At 43.0% G+C, this 13,213-nt stretch overlaps 1 protein-coding gene across 3 annotated transcripts in view; it reads left to right on the top strand.

Annotated features, from left to right (window-relative positions):
- The window catches only part of LOC115577694 (HLA class II histocompatibility antigen, DP alpha 1 chain), an 11,156-nt gene extending 3,233 nt beyond the window's left edge, over positions 1-7,923 (top strand). For 2 of the 3 annotated variants that reach the window (XM_030410599.1, XM_030410601.1), the window contains 2 exons: positions 4,030-4,314; positions 6,795-7,923. In XM_030410599.1, coding sequence (XP_030266459.1) covers positions 4,030-4,314; positions 6,795-6,916 — 407 coding nt within the window. In that variant the 3' untranslated portion in view covers positions 6,917-7,923. Of the gene's footprint in view, positions 1-4,029; positions 4,315-4,554; positions 4,604-6,794 lie in introns of those variants that run through there. The other variant, XM_030410600.1, reaches the window with a different exon arrangement.
- The last annotated feature ends 5,290 nt before the right edge of the window (positions 7,924-13,213 follow it).

The raw sequence follows: 13,213 nt of genomic DNA, 5'->3' as shown, positions 1-13,213 counted from the left end.
ATTCACTGTTGTATGTCTCGAAAGAAACTACTGCATTTTGTGATGTAGATTACCTAGATATTACGCTTTTTTAAAATGAGACTCTATAAATCGAGGGGATGGAGGGCCTACAACACCTCTAAGCCCCGGGGCCTAACATTAGGTTAAGGCGGCTCTGAGTGCAGGAATCCTCCGTCTGTGTGAAATTTCTCTGCAGCTCTGATCCACCACAGCCGGCGTCTGTGTGATAAGCTGGAGGCACAGATCAGAATTGTGGTGGTCTGATGGTGTCACCGTGCATACAGTCAGTAGCAGCTTCTCTCAGTTAGCATCACATTAGATACTACGGGCACTCCAGGCTTGTCAGTTGTTAGCATGTCGGCTAGCAACTGCTAGTAGTAGCCTAGTCCCATTGGCGGCTGCTGCCGAGTTTGTCTCTGTCCCGCTCCGCGGCATGGGAAGCGTCACACGGCAGGCTACGTACCGGTTGTGAAGCGGGTTTCAACTTTCAACCCTTGCCAGCCCCGCTGTTAGTCCTGTTGGCCCACGAGCCTCACCCAGCCCCGCCGACAGGATTAAACAACACACGTTAGTGAGAGGGGACTCCATAACCTGTAAACTCGGGTTAGCGCCGCGGCCACTGTTTAACGTTACTTCCTGGGGCCGGAGCCTCCGACAGCGGCTGCTCTGAGGCTGCTGGCATCTGACAGGGAGAAACAGGGAACCCAGGCAGCATCACACGACTTTACAAAGCCAAGAAAGTGGTGCACAATAATATAGCATCAACCAATCAGACAAGACTTATTTATTTATTTTTATAGCGCCGTTTACAAAATTGCTTTGTCACAGATTATAAAGAAATTTCCCAAATTCATCGTAGTAGATATGACGGGAGGTTTGGGAAATTTGGTGGTGGGGCAAAATGTATGTGACAGTCTGACAATCTTTAATATGAGCAGATGTTAGAGGAACAACAAGCTCTTATGGGCTGGCTGACTAATCTCTCTGTTCTCTATCTAACGTTGTTCAAAGGCTAAATATTCCATCTCTCCAATTTCTATACACCTGCATCAGATACCAATCTGATCTCTATTTATATACCACATAGAAGTCTCTATATCACAGTCATTTCCCTCTACAGTCGCGAACTTTTACATCAGTCTGCATTCTTTTGTAGCTAATTTCTTATTCAGATGTTCAAAAACGTGCATGGTTTGAAATAAAACAATCTACCTCCATTTTTTTATTTGATTATTTGTTTGCAAAAGTTAAAAATGAAGCAATGCCTTCTGGGAATTTCAAGACTGAATCGAGTGGACCGCGTCTGCGTGGTTGTTGGAAGTTGGAGATTGAAAATTGGAAGCTGACTGAGATTAAGCTAGCAAAAAAAAGAATGGAGGCATCAAGCGACACAAGGGGTGAGCGGAGAAAAGAGAGAGAGAAATCTGAGAGCACTGTAGGCTGACGGTGAAAAATGCTGCAAACCAACTGATTTGTTTTTAAAATCAAGTGCAGCTTCATCTAGAAGAGGTAAACATGGATAACGAATGATGGCAAGACATTTTTATTGGAACGGCTGGCTCTGATGATTTAGTTATGCATTGGGGTTGTGCATTCATATGTCCATGTTTTGGTGCAGTTGTTTATAGCATCACTGGGGCTCAAAAGTGTGTGTTCTTTCCGTGCGTCAAAAGTTCTATCTGACAGTTGCACAATATTTAGGTTTAGATTCCATTTATATTAGATAACTAATTATAATTGGGCATTGATAAAGTTGTCCTACATCAGGGAGGTGGAGGTGGGCTTAAAATGTAAAATGCCAATTACATTGTAGCTTCAAATTTAAATAGAAAATATGTTAGTAGACTGACATCAATAATTTGTTGGCCACAGAATTTGTTTTCTTTGTCAATCCAGAAAAATAATTCCCGTTAGAGCTTTGCCAATGGAACCACGGCGAATCTGCGATGCTTACGTCTGGGTTGGCATCATAGACTGGTAGGCATACGAACAAACGTCATCACTATGGCACTCAAAACAGTAGCAGTTGGTGACCCATCAACATTTCTTACTGCCCCCCCAATCAAGGCAGTCTAGAGCCGGGCCTGGTTTCTGGGCTCTTTTAATCAAAGGTGTTAATTTGTAGTATGTTGTTAAATGAATTCTGTGGAAGCCAGGCTGGTGGAATGTTAGAGCAATCTTTATTGAAAACAGATCTCAATGCCAGCGTCCGTCCAAGCACGGCTGCTACCTGGGTTTCTCAAATTTATGGGTTAGATATAAATATAAGTTCTGCCCAATGCTTTGCCCTCTGCTCTCACAGAAATCCTATCGCTTTCGATATCGGATATCTGCAAAATACCACCACCCTTCTCCGCTTGTGCGGGCCTTTTTAAAGTCTAATCACTGCATTGTCCAACTTCTTCTAATTGGTCACTTTGGTGGATTGAGGGTCCATCTATCCAATAGTAGAAGGAGAAGTTAGTCTGCCTCCTCCTATACATTATCTAACTTCCGCTGAGGTCACTTCTTGAAACTTACAGCCTAAAATGGACCGGGTTGTCTCCTCATGCTTATATGGAGATGTATACCTTAAATCAGCTCTGAACAACTAGTATGGGAGATAGATTCAGTTTTATTGCTCCATATGATCTGTCCTCCAGCTAAGCTTCAACGCACACACAGAGAGCTGTTTAATGGCTCCGGGGCCCCTAGATATGTAAACATCACATCCGCCATCTCTCTTACCTCACAGTAAGGGAAAACAACTATCACTATTAAAGATTAGCTCTGAATGTGTCAGTGTGCAGACACCTCAGTAACTTTGTCAAATTTCCAGGATTTTTGGTGGGTCAGGATCTCAATCACGACACATTATAACAGCAGCCTGTCCACAAGTTTAAATTGACAGGGGAAGACACCTGGGTAACACCTTGAAAACACACAGACGTCATCATCATGACATCTTTAGGAGCCGCAGTGCCGGCTTTCTGTGTGAATTACACAGCGGTTCGTCTTTACTAATTGGCAACATGGCAGTTGAAAATGGCATTAAAATGACCACCAAGAGGCGTTGCTGTGATGCTCCAGACCAAACCTTCTTCACATGTTTACCTAAATGTTCTGATGTTGAGGAAGAAGCAGGTTGTTTTAATCCTCAGATCACAATGTAGACAGAAGATCCGGGGGGTATTCCAGAAAGCAGGTTTTGTGAAAACTCTGAGTTTGTTAACCCTGAGATGAGAGAAACTCTGAGTTTGTTAACCCTGAGATGAGAGAAACTCTGAGAGTTCAGTTCCAGAAAGAGAGGTAAGTTAAACTCTGGGTCTGTTACTGCGGTAACTGACTCTGTGAACAGAACCTGCTCACTGCAGGTTCACCTGAAGAAACCCTGAGTCTGACGGAGCTGTCTGACAGCGGCTGTCCTTCCCTTCTCAGTCCCATCATGTTGAAGCAGAAATGATTCACATAGATTTACACCAGGAGGAGAATTTAGATTCATTTAGATGAGCTCTCACTCCCTGACGAGGACTGAACCGAACAGCAGACGCTTCTCATCAGTCCGTCATTTATATTCTCCGGCTGCACAGCGAATATCAGGCTACACGTCATCGCTGACGTGCTCTCACATCTGAACAATCCTCTTCGTTTTTGTTTTTTTTAATCACTTGGCAGGTTAATCAATCACCTTCCTGTTTTCTCCCGTTGCCATGGTGAATCACAGTATCGGAGCTCCATTGATGATGATGGCTTTTTACTAGTCGTCAGGCACGAGCTCAACTCAGAGTTAACATACTCAGAGTCACTTATCGAACTCAGATCAGCTGTTCTGGAACTGAAAACTCAGAGTTTCACTTCACAGGGTGAGTCAACTCAGTTCAGGGTGAGGCTCAGAGTCTGTGAACCTCCTTTCTGGAACAACCCTCCGGTCTCTAGTTATCTGTAGTGTCATCATGTGTTCACTTTAAGATATAACACTGAGTTTCTTTTACACTTAAGAGGAAATGTAATGAAGTACTTACTAATAATCTGATCTGTGTGTGTGTTCAGATGCTCCCTCCAGTCCGGTCATCTACCCCAGAGACGAGGTGGAGCTGGAGGTGAAGAACATCCTGATCTGTCATGTGACTGGTTTCTATCCTGCTCCTGTGAAGTTCTCCTGGACCAAGAACGGACAGAAGGTGACTGAAGGGACCAGCGTCAACGTTCCTAACATCAACAAAGACGGAACCTACAACCAGTTCTCCAAACTGGACTTCACCCCCCAACAAGGAGACTTCTACAGCTGTTCAGTGTCCCATCCAGCCCTGAAGGACCCACTGACCAGGATCTGGGGTGAGAAAAAACTTTATTTACACTGACGACAATACACACTTTATTTACACTGACGACAATACAAACTTTATTTAAACTGACAACAATACAAACTTTATTTAAACTGACAATGATACAAACTTTATTTACACTGACAACAATACAAACTTTATTTACACTGACGACAATACAAATTTTATTTAAACTGACAACAATACAAACTTTATTTACACTGACAACAATACACATTTCTGTCTCCAGATGTGGAGGTGTGTTAACGTCTCTGTGTGTTTCTGTCTCCAGATGTGGAGGTGTGTTAACGTCTGTGTGTGTGTTTCTGTCTCCAGATGTGGAGGTGTGTTAACGTCTCTGTGTGTTTCTGTCTCCAGATGTGGAGGTGTGTTAACGTCTGTGTGTGTGTTTCTGTCTCCAGATGTGGAGGTGTGTTAACGTCTGTGTGTGTGTTTCTGTCTCCAGATGTGGAGGTGTGTTAACGTCTCTGTGTGTTTCTGTCTCCAGATGTGGAGGTGTGTTAACGTCTGTGTGTGTGTTTCTGTCTCCAGATGTGGAGGTGTGTTAACGTCTCTGTGTGTGTTTCTGTCTCCAGATGTGGAGGTGTGTTAACGTCTGTGTGTGTGTTTCTGTCTCCAGATGTGGAGGTGTGTTAACGTCTGTGTGTGTGTTTCTGTCTCCAGATGTGGAGGTGTGTTAATGTCTCTGTGTGTGTCTGTCTCCAGATGTGGAGGTGTGTTAATGTCTGTGTGTGTGTCTGTCTCCAGATGTGGAGGTGTGTTAACGTCTGTGTGTGTGTGTTTCTGTCTCCAGATGTGGAGGTGTGTTAATGTCTCTGTGTGTGTCTGTCTCCAGATGTGGAGGTGTGTTAATGTCTGTGTGTGTGTCTGTCTCCAGATGTGGAGGTGTGTTAACGTCTCTGTGTCTGTTTCTGTCTCCAGATGTGGAGGTGTGTTAATGTCTCTGTGTGTGTCTGTCTCCAGATGTGGAGGTGTGTTAATGTCTCTGTGTGTTTCTGTCTCCAGATGTGGAGGTGTGTTAATGTCTCTGTGTCTGTTTCTGTCTCCAGATGTGGAGGTGTGTTAATGTCTCTGTTTCTGTTTCTGTCTCCAGATGTGGAGGTGTGTTAATGTCTCTGTGTGTTTCTGTCTCCAGATGTGGAGGTGTGTTAATGTCTCTGTGTCCGTTTCTGTCTCCAGATGTGGAGGTGTGTTAATGTCTCTCTGTGTGTTTCTGTCTCCAGATGTGGAGGTGTGTTAACGTCTCTGTTTCTGTTTCTGTCTCCAGATGTGGAGGTGTGTTAATGTCTCTGTGTGTTTCTGTCTCCAGATGTGGAGGTGTGTTAATGTCTCTGTGTCCGTTTCTGTCTCCAGATGTGGAGGTGTGTTAATGTCTCTCTGTGTGTTTCTGTCTCCAGATGTGGAGGTGTGTTAACGTCTGTGTGTGTGTTTCTGTCTCCAGATGTGGAGGTGTGTTAACATCTCTGTGTGTTTCTGTCTCCAGATGTGGAGGTGTGTTAACGTCTCTGTGTGTGTTTCTGTCTCCAGATGTGGAGGTGTGTTAACGTCTCTGTGTGTTTCTGTCTCCAGATGTGGAGGTGTGTTAACGTCTCTGTGTGTGTTTCTGTCTCCAGATGTGGAGGTGTGTTAACGTCTCTGTGTGTCTGTCTCCAGATGTGGAGGTGTGTTAACATCTCTGTGTGTTTCTGTCTCCAGATGTGGAGGTGTGTTAATGTCTCTGTTTCTGTTTCTGTCTCCAGATGTGGAGGTGTGTTAATGTCTCTGTGTCCGTTTCTGTCTCCAGATGTGGAGGTGTGTTAACGTCTGTGTGTGTTTCTGTCTCCAGATGTGGAGGTGTGTTAACATCTCTGTGTGTTTCTGTCTCCAGATGTGGAGGTGTGTTAACGTCTCTGTGTGTGTTTCTGTCTCCAGATGTGGAGGTGTGTTAACGTCTCTGTGTGTCTGTCTCCAGATGTGGAGGTGTGTTAACGTCTCTGTGTGTGTTTCTGTCTCCAGATGTGGAGGTGTGTTAATGTCTCTGTGTGTTTCTGTCTCCAGATGTGGAGGTGTGTTAATGTCTCTGTGTCCGTTTCTGTCTCCAGATGTGGAGGTGTGTTAACATCTCTGTGTGTTTCTGTCTCCAGATGTGGAGGTGTGTTAACGTCTGTGTGTGTGTTTCTGTCTCCAGATGTGGAGGTGTGTTAACGTCTCTCTGTGTGTTTCTGTCTCCAGATGTGGAGGTGTGTTAACGTCTGTGTGTGTGTTTCTGTTTCCAGATGTGGAGGTGTGTTAACATCTCCTTCTGTTTCTGTCTGCAGATATGGAGGTGTGTTAACGTCTCTGTGTGTTTCTGTCTCCAGATGTGGAGGTGTGTTAATCTCTCCTTCTCTTTCTGTCTCCAGATGTGGAGGTGTGTTAACGTCTCTCTGTGTTTTTCTGTCTCCAGATGTGGAGGTGTGTTAACGTCTGTGTGTGTGTTTCTGTCTCCAGATGTGGAGAAGACTCTGCCCGGTGTTGGACCTGCAGTGTTCTGTGGACTGGGTCTGACTGTGGGTCTGCTCGGCGTGGCTGCTGGAACCTTCTTCCTCATCAAAGGAAACGAGTGCAGATGATTGGTCGGGGCTGATGATGTCACTTCTGTTCTCTTTGATAACTTTCCTTCATCTTGTATCAATAAACTCTTGAACACTGTGTTGATCTGATTCCTGCTGAACTGTCACTGAATGCTCTTTAAGCTTTTCTGATTCCAGATGTAATAAAGTGTTAATCCAGATGTGGACCTGTCAGTGTGTGTGTGTGTGGCCTGTGTTGGACAGTGACATCATCAGCACCTCCTCCAGGTGTAAACATCTGGATCTGGTGGAGTTTCTCTGTAGAGACAGAAGTGATTGATGTTGACAGGATGAGACGATGATGCTGATTTACAGACGAGGAGACAAAGTTAAGTGTGTGTTGATGCTGAGCCAGCGTCTCTGCAGGCTCCGCCCCTTTTATTTAAACACATTCATGACCAGATGTGTGAAACCTGCCGTCACTTATAGAATCCATCATCAGCCTCATGTGGTTCTGATCCGACTCGTGAATCAGGAACTGCTCTAAACTCTGTTAGTTCCTCGTTGCACCAACCGGGTCGACGTCTGCTCTTAAACTCAGACGGGTCACTTTTCATTCTCCGTCCAAGCTGACGGTCTCACTGGGTTCTTCTCACTGAGACCAGCTGAAGTTCAGACTGGGTTTAGTTCTGTTGGTGCAACAGGGTCCATTCTATAGTCTGGTCCTGACTCAGACCAGCTGAGCAGTCAGGACCAGTCTAAAGACCCGATGTAGCTCCGGGCTGATGGAGCGACTGCAGGTTTAATCCTCCATCACTGATCTGATCTCTGACTTCTCTGAACAGAACCAGTGATGAAACATCTGTAACTGGTCCAGTGAAACTCCCAGATGTTGCTGATGATTCTGATGTGCTGTAATGTTTGTGAAGACGTTGTGTTGAACATCATGTGTGTGATCTTTGTGAAACAGTGTGTTAGCTCACAGTTTGTTACAGCAGTCTGAATGAAATGTAAGTCATCACTGAGCTTCAGTGTCCACCTCTGGAATAAAACATCCACTCTTCATCTGCTGCGTCTCTTCTTAATGATCCGCTGCTGTTCACACATCACGCTGACATCATCACGCTGACATCATCACTGACATCATTACGCTGACATCATCACTGACATCACAGACACGTCACTGACTGAAGACAACAGGATGAATCAGAAGAAGCTCAGAGAGAAGAGCTCAACACTTCTCCTCACTCAGAGTTCATGAGTCTGATGTTTGAATCTCTGCTGCATCATCAATCCATCAGACCATAGGCGGAAATCCCGGGGGGGACAGGTGGGACATGTCCCCCCTCAAGTAAAGCTGTCCCCCCCTTGAATAATTTGAGACACCTTTACTAATTTTTGAACAATGCAGTAGCATTCATGAAAAGCACAATGTAAGCGGTGGTCATTATAATCGCGCAATAATGTGCAATTTACATCTGTAAAGATTTAGTCCCCCCTCCCATTCCTAGAAATGGTTGAGTCCACCCCACTATAGGCGAGTTCAAGATCCCGCAGTGCTGCAGTGCTGCCTAAATCGTGATGCATGCTGGTTAAAATGTGTCCACGATGACCTGGATGGGAGTGGTTTCTGCTCCGCATCTGATGTCACATGACCTTAAGTTATCATGGGAGCGAGGCTGCTGCAGAGCATTCGCACCAGGGGCGGTTCTGGGGGGGGGCAACAGGGGCCACATACCTCTGAGTCTGGATCCCCCTGTGGCTCCCCTGACAGGGAGTCTGCATCAATAATACAATGACAGATTGCTTGCAATGATTTTGTTTTGAAGTAAAGGCAGAAATAAAGTGTCTCAGCAGTTTACTACCCAATCAAAATTGCTGAAATTGTAGACTGTTTTGTCTGAATGAGGGATTTATCTTTTTTTCCGGGTTGTATGTACCCCCTAACAAAAAAACATGACTCTCCAGGTACTGCGCGACCCCAGACCCACCTTCATGACGTCAGGACTTTGCCCTAATTGGCTCTCATCTACGCTGACGTATATGACGTGTGTTTCGATGAATTTCCATATCCATAAGGCCTCTGCCTCTTTTCTACCCAAATATCAAATACTTTCAGATCAGTAGCAGCCGTGTGGCCGCACCTGTGGGATAGTCAACATGAATAAACCTATAAAATCCTTCATGTAACTCAACAACCCTGAAAGATGTCGTCAATAAACTGCTCAGTTCTGTCAGCTTGTGGTGATGATGGAGAAGTGGTTAACTGCTGTGTCCAGTGTTATCTGTACTATCCACTCTTATTAATGAACCCTTTCTGTTCCCGTCACATTAACAATACAAAGAATTATCCTGAGCTGTTCTGTGTGTGATGAGATGGTGAACACATCCTCTGCAGAAATACAGGCTTGACACAGGTCTTGATCCCCAGTCGTCTGCATGCAATACAGCAGCAGTTCCACTGCTCTATTCCCTCAGCCCAAATGTTTTGGTTGACTAATATTTTGAACATCTCAGATTGAATAATTTCTGAAGGAGATTAATATGAGAAAAAGGCCAGCAAAGTTCCCATAGCATCAGGTAAGAAAACTGATCGCAGTCGTTGTTGATTGTAATCAAACATGAATGGAATTTCAATTTCCTCCACTTCTTCGCCGACGAAGAACGTCTAAGGGAAGAGAGAGTAGGCGAGTTCAAGATCAAGCAGCGCTGCATAAATCGTGATGCATGCTGGTTAAAATGTGTCCACGATGACCTGGATGGTTTCTGCTCCGCATCTGACGTCACATGAACTTAAGTTATTGCGGGAGCGAGGCTGCTGCAGAGCATTCGCACAGGTTTTTTTTTTTTTTTTCAAAATGTTATTAGCATGTTGATGAACAACAAATGTACAGGGAGTATGAATACACAAAAAACAAACAAAAAACAACAGAAAAAACAAAAACAAACAAGCACCAGTAATATAAAGATTAGATAACTAAATTAATTAATTACTTCATCAAATAAAATAACAGCGGCACCATTTCATCTGGCAGTACAGTCCACAATTCTTTTCAACAGACTCGATGTCTTTAAAGCTTTTTTGTTCTTAGGTACATTACATACAGAATCATAAAAAATATTGAGCTCTACCTTGAACAAAGTTTCATTTGGAATAAATTGAAGAAATTTGGCTTTATGAATATGAAATTTACCAAGCAGACACAGCAATTTTATCACATCATTAATTTCCTTATTGTTAGATTCAACACTCAAAAATAAGACCATATCTTCTGTAATTGTGACCAGGATCTTATAAGACTCCCAAATTAATAAAGACATCTGAGTCCAAAAGTTAGTAGAATGGAGGCATCCATAAAATAAATGAGAAAATGACTCAACGTCTTCTTTGCAGAAGGAACATAAAGGGGACACATCGGGTCTAAACTTGTTAATGAATTCATTACATTCTCACACTTAGTCTTATTAATAGTGAGGCCAGAAGCAACGGAAAACATTTTTAAGGCATCTATAACAATAGGGACTTGAAGTTCATTTTGAAGAAACAGACAGGTATCATCAGCAAGCTGACTGATGGTGAGAACATTGTTACCTATCTTGATACCTTCTACATTCACACAATTAACAATAAATAAATTAAGAACTTCAGCAGCTATCAAAAATAAGAAGGGTGAAATCGGACACCCTTGTCTTATCCCACGTTTTACATCAAAACGAGGAGAAGTACCGTGTGCTAAAGATACACAACTATTAATATTAGTATAGAGTGTTCTTATAATATTGTTGAAGTTTTCTCTAAACCCAAAATATTATGAAGCCTCAAAAATAAAAGAATGTTCGACAGTATCAAAAGCTTTGTAGAAGTCCAAAAACAAAATCAGTGACTTTTCATCAAATAAATCTGCGTAATCTAAAATGTCCAAAACGAGCCGAATATTGTCAGAGATGTGCCGACCTTTCATAAAACCTGTTTGCGTAACAGAAATAATTTCCTCTAGGCATAATTTTAATCTATTAGCATACAGTGCAGCAAGAATTTTGTAGTCTGAATTGAGCAAAGTTATAGGTCGCCAGTTATCAAGATAAAGGAGATCTTTACTGGGTTTAGGAATGAGAGATATTAAGCCTTGCTTCATAGAAACAGTTAACTCATTATTTTTGGCACATTCAACAAAAACGTCCAACAACATGTGTTTTAAATCTTCCCAAAATGTCACATAGAATTCATAAGGTAACCCATCTGGACCGGGACTTTTGTTTGATGGCATTTTTGTAATAACAGACTGTAATTCTTCTATAGTAATTGGACCTTCACAAAGCTCACAGTTCTCTCTGGAGATTTTAGGAATAAATGGGGATACTTTGTCAAAAAAGACACGACAAGACTGAGAGTCAAATGAGGAAGCGTATAACTTTTGATAGAAGTTAGAGATAAAAGAAGATATTTCCTTTTCATTTTTAGATAGATTATTGTCAATATATAAAGCAGATATTTTTTTTCTTCACCTCGTTTTTTCTCCAAATTAAAAAAGAAAAATGAATTTTTTTCTCCATGTTCCAACCACCAAATGTGCAAAACCTGAATTCACAAACCAAAAACTATCCTCAGAGTGAACAATCTTAGAAACTGACCCATGTAAACGGCATCACATTCGTGTTATGAACAAATATAGAAGTATAAACCAATAGAAACATTCTTGGACGGAACAAATTATATGCAAAGCTTATGAACACGTAAAGAGAATGAACACTATCCTTCTTTAACAATTAAAAAAACATCTTGTATATTCAGAAAAGGGGGCAGGAATATCAAGAGAGCGTAAGATTCAGAAAGTATGCAGCTTAGTATGTAACCTACATTTTTGCACAATCAAACACCTGCTCATGTAAATACCTCATGTCAAGTCCTCCACAGAGATCTTTTTACCACCAATAATAGCAAAAGGGCCGCTGAAGCCTGCTCTCTTGTTCTGCTTCCTCGCCTCCTCCACCAGCGGCCACAGCTTCGCTCTCGCCTCCCTGACTTGCTGAGTTAAGTCCTCCGATATCTTCACGTTCTTCTGATTAAGGACCTCAGAATGTTTTGCGTCCGCCCAGACTTGAGCTCGGTGAGCTCGGTACGAAAAGCGGACTATGATGCGGCGCGGCGGATGCTGTTCCTCCCTCCTCCTCCGTGGTCCCAGTCTGTGGCGATGTCCACCGTCTTCTGAAGAGAGTCGGCGGGACCAGGTGAGACACGGGAGAAGATCTCAATCACCATCATTTTCGTATTCTCGCCCTCAACCTCAGGAATCCCGGATACCTTCAAGTTCCAGCGTCTGGAGTACGCATCCATGTCATTCACTTTTCCACCAATTTCTAATTTTCAGCAGACAAAGATTTAATCTGGAGCTCCGCAGCTTGCACTGATGTAAAGAGCATTTGAATACTCTTGAAATTGTTCTCTGTGGACTTCTCTATGAATTCCAGCTTCTCCCTGACACCGTGCTGCGACTCAGTGAGCTTGTTAATGGCCGCCAGCAGGACAGCGTTAGAGGGCTCCGACCTCGGCGCGAAGATTTTTTCTGTGGGCTAGTGCTCAGGGAAGTTTCAGCCTCCGCAGGTGATTTGGCGTAGGTAAGACTCTCCACTGACTCGTCCATTGCCGTTTCCTCATTCTCCAAAGTAGACGACATGTCTGCAGAACCAGTTATTTAGCGGTTGGAGCCTTTTAACAGACAACAGTTTGGACACCGAGCTAGCAAGCAAACAAAGTCACGGTTAACAACTGCGTTAGCTCGTTGTGGGCAGAGCCCGACAGAGAAAGTCCACGAAAAAAAAAAAAAAGTGGGTGAACGTTTCACCAACAGGCCTCAAAACAATCTTTTACAACGTTAGTGTCACCCTTTTGCTGTGTAGTCAGGAATCTGAATCAATTTGGTCTTTGAGAACACAAACTGTCTAAATCTACACAACCCAGGACTCAAATAACTAGGATTCGTAAGGAGATTGGCAATGGTAACTCTGCTTAGAGTGAAAAGAAACCTCCAACCATAATAAGAGACTGACGATTACTTTAGTAGAAAAAGTAGAATGTGTATTGTCAAGATTTTACCCATTCTCAATAAAAGACTTGAACCAAGAAAAAATTGTTTCACAACATGGGCATAAACAGTAACAAATGGAGCAAAGAGTAGGAAAAAAAAGAAGACATCTGTTACCAATGAGTTATCAGTTTCAATTCTGTTCATTTAGATTGTTCTCTCTTTTTCCTGCAGTTATTCACACTGTCCATATCAGTTTGTTGCACTCAGTTTTGTGTGTGTGTCAGGCCTGACCCAAATAAAAAAAAAATAAAAAAGTCTGAGATCTCAGAAA

This window comes from Sparus aurata, unplaced genomic scaffold (genome assembly GCF_900880675.1).
Source record: "Sparus aurata unplaced genomic scaffold, fSpaAur1.1, whole genome shotgun sequence".
NCBI lineage: Eukaryota > Metazoa > Chordata > Actinopteri > Spariformes > Sparidae > Sparus > Sparus aurata.
Note: the sequence above shows the minus strand (reverse complement) of the source record. Positions and strands in the feature narration are given on the sequence as shown.